General features: G+C 48.0%; 1 protein-coding gene across 1 annotated transcript; it reads left to right on the top strand.

Annotated features, from left to right (window-relative positions):
- Nucleotides 1-731: 731 nt before the first annotated feature.
- LOC105681902 lies at nucleotides 732-1941 on the top strand. The gene has a single exon (XM_012393423.3). It carries the CDS (start codon nucleotides 907-909, stop codon nucleotides 1939-1941), a length of 1035 nt encoding a protein of 344 aa, XP_012248846.1. The 5' UTR covers nucleotides 732-906.
- Nucleotides 1942-3271: the final 1330 nt, after the last annotated feature.

Raw genomic sequence — 3271 nt, 5'->3', positions numbered from 1 at the left:
CCTTGATTTCGTCAATACGACAGGCCCTGACGACCAAGATATCGCGGGTAGTATACTGGACTGACTCCACCATCGTGCTCCATTAGATCAGGTCTTCGCCGCAAACCTTGAAAACATTTGTGGCGAATCGAGTCGCTGAGATACAGACCAAGAGCAATATCTCCGACTGGCGTCATGTGCCTACCGACGATAATCCGGCTGATCTCATCTCCCGAGGCCAGACGCCCAAGGAATTCCTATGTCCGTCCATTTGGAAAAACGGGCCAAGGTGGCTCCTGCAAAGCGAAAACTATTGGCCGGTCCGGAGCCCGACACCGGTAGTCGACCTCCCGGAGCAAAAGAAGACGATTTGTCTGAGGACGAATATTAACGACAACATACTCCTCCACCGTTACTCGTCTTGGCCAAGACTAATAAGAAACGTCGCCTGGTGTCTTCGATGGAGACATACGCAACACCGATCTGCCCATCTCACCACCGACGAACTAACTGCAGCGCACACCAAACTAATAACGATAATACAATCCAGTCATTTCGCGCCTGAAATTCGGACCCTCCAGAAAAGTCGAAGCGAGGACGTTGGAGGGAAACTACAGCCATTAAACCCCTTCCTCGAAGCCATTAACCCCCTTCCTCGACGAAGATGGGATACTCCGGGTAGGAGGACGACTAACCAACTCCGCTATACCCTTCAGCCAAAAACGCCCGATCATCCTGCCGAAGTCCTCGGTGACAGAGCTAAGTATAGAGCAAGAGCACCGGAACAATCATCACACAGGGACACAAGCTACACTATACGCGGTGAGACTGCGCTATTGGCCGATCGACGGCCGTAGCCAGGTATGGCGCACCCTCTGAAGGTGCGTCCGCTGTTGCAGAGCCAACCCTCCACCAGTGGAATACTTGATGGGTGATTTGCCAGAGGCGCGTGTTACCGAATCGCGGCCGTTCACGAACGTCGGAATCGACTACTGCGGCCCATTCTACGTCAAGGAGAGGAGGGACCGCAACCGACGTAAAATCAAGACGTGCGCCGCCATATTCGTTTGTCTAGCGACAAAGGCGGTCCACATACAGTTAGTCAGCGACCTAACCACCGACGCCTTCATGGCCGCGCTACGTCGTTTCATCTCGCGGCCAGGATACTGCGCAACGATTCTCACCGACAACGGCACCAATTTCGTCGGGGCTAACCGGGAGCTGCAAGAACTCCGGACCCTACTGCAGTCCGACGACCACCAGGATAGGGTACAGAATTTTCTCGCCGACCGACAGATACAATGGCGTATTAATCCTCCGAACACACCACATTTTGGCGGCTTATGGGAAGCCGCGGTTAAAGCGTTCAAACGCATTCTCATCCACGTTGTCGGCACAGAGCTCCTGACCTTTGAGCACCTCAACACCCTTGTGATCGAAATTGAAGCCATTCTCAATTCACGCCCACTGACTCCCATCTCATCCGATCCGAAAGATCCTCCTGTCCTCACTCCCGGTCATTTTCTAATCGGTAACACATTAACCAGTTTACGGGAGCGTGATTTCAGGACAGTTCCATCAGGCCGGCTACCCAGTTGGCAGCGCATTCACCAGATTAAGCAGCACTTCTGGAGCAGATGGTATCGAGAGTACCTAAATGAACTAACCCGCCGCAACAAATGGGACAAGGGCAAACATAACATTCGTGAAGAAACCATAGTAATCCTCAGGGAGGATAACTTGCCCTCTCTGCAGTGGCCTTTGGGCCGCGAAGTCAAGGTCAACCCAGGAGCCGATGGAATCATCCGGACCGCTATCGTGCAGACGGCAACCAGCATCCTGGACCGCGGTGTCAAAAGACTGGTCCCCTTACCCATCCACTCAGATCCAGACGAGGCCGAACGTCCACACGGAGCGAAGGAGGTCACCAACGACGCACCTGACTCCACAGCCAGAATTTGATCGGTGCCCTCTCAACGGGGGGAGGATGTTACGCCGCCTAAAACATTTGCATCCATGCAAACATCCAGCCCGCGCGACCGGACAAAAACCGGCCTGCGTAACGTCACTTCGACCCTCAATAAACCTAAGGACCCACCATAACTTTCACTTCTCTGTATTGTTTCGCCATGTGTCTTCAAGCCGTTTGTCTTGAAGAATTTCTAACGCTTAAAAATATTCTCGAAACACAGTCGGTTTTTAGAGAGGTCCTTGGGTTTATTAGTCGCACTTAAAACACGGTGAAAGCGGGTATGCACCTATTAGGAAAATCCGAATAGCCATGTGATAAAACAAGCTAGGTTTTCCTCACGAACACAGTCATCTATCTACCATGATGGTAGGAGACCTCCTACTCATCCCTTCGAGCAATAGTGCAGGTCATGACCAATCGACACCGAGGTTCGTCACCCTCACTTTTCCTAACGAAAGTGGGAACAACGAACCCGCGTTCTTCAGGCACAGGGGCACACCCACACCGAACTTTTCTTCCGTATTAGAAAAAGAGCGACAGTCAGTCAAAAAACTAACGCCTAATACGGCAGTACACATATAGAGCGAGTGTCGAACACTTCACGCAAATCTTTTGTCGGTTCTCGGTGTTCTCTCACATACATTTCCAATCCTAAATATCTTATAGTGCTGCGACCACTAATACACTAAATCTAATTATAAGAGTACTGCTCTAACGTACATATCTATCTTATCTTCGTGCAATAAGTGATTATCTATCCATCTATGTTCGTCAGTGTAATCTAAGTGTTGGAAATACATAATTTATAATTCTGTGAATCACAGTGTTATATAAACTCAATCGCCCCTATTATCTCAACGGAAATCAGGGGATCGATCAATTCGGGGTGTCGATTGTTATAATCGTAACGGGGATTTACGACCCCCGTTGACGTCTCTCCTAGCGATTACGTCACCCCGCGATTGGTCGAAATTACACGTAATACGTTATAACATAATACCAAATGACGTTACACCATATATCGTAATACGTTATAACGATATATCATATGACGTAATACGATATAACGGTATACCATATAACGTAATACCTTATAAAGTAATACCAAATGATGTTACACCATAAAACGTAATACGTTATAACGTTAAACCATATGAAGTTATACCATATACCGTAATACGCTATAACATTATTCTATATGCGGTTATACCACATAACGTAATACGTTATAACGTTATACCATTTGACGTTATACCATTTAACGTAATACGATATAACGATATACAATATAACGTAATACGTTATAACGTTATACCATAT

The sequence above is a fragment of the Bombus impatiens genome, unplaced genomic scaffold (assembly GCF_000188095.3).
Source record: "Bombus impatiens unplaced genomic scaffold, BIMP_2.2 scf_2990, whole genome shotgun sequence".
Classification (NCBI taxonomy): Eukaryota; Metazoa; Arthropoda; class Insecta; order Hymenoptera; family Apidae; genus Bombus; species Bombus impatiens.
The sequence above is the reverse complement of the archived record's forward strand: the minus strand, read 5'-3'. Positions and strand labels throughout refer to the sequence as shown.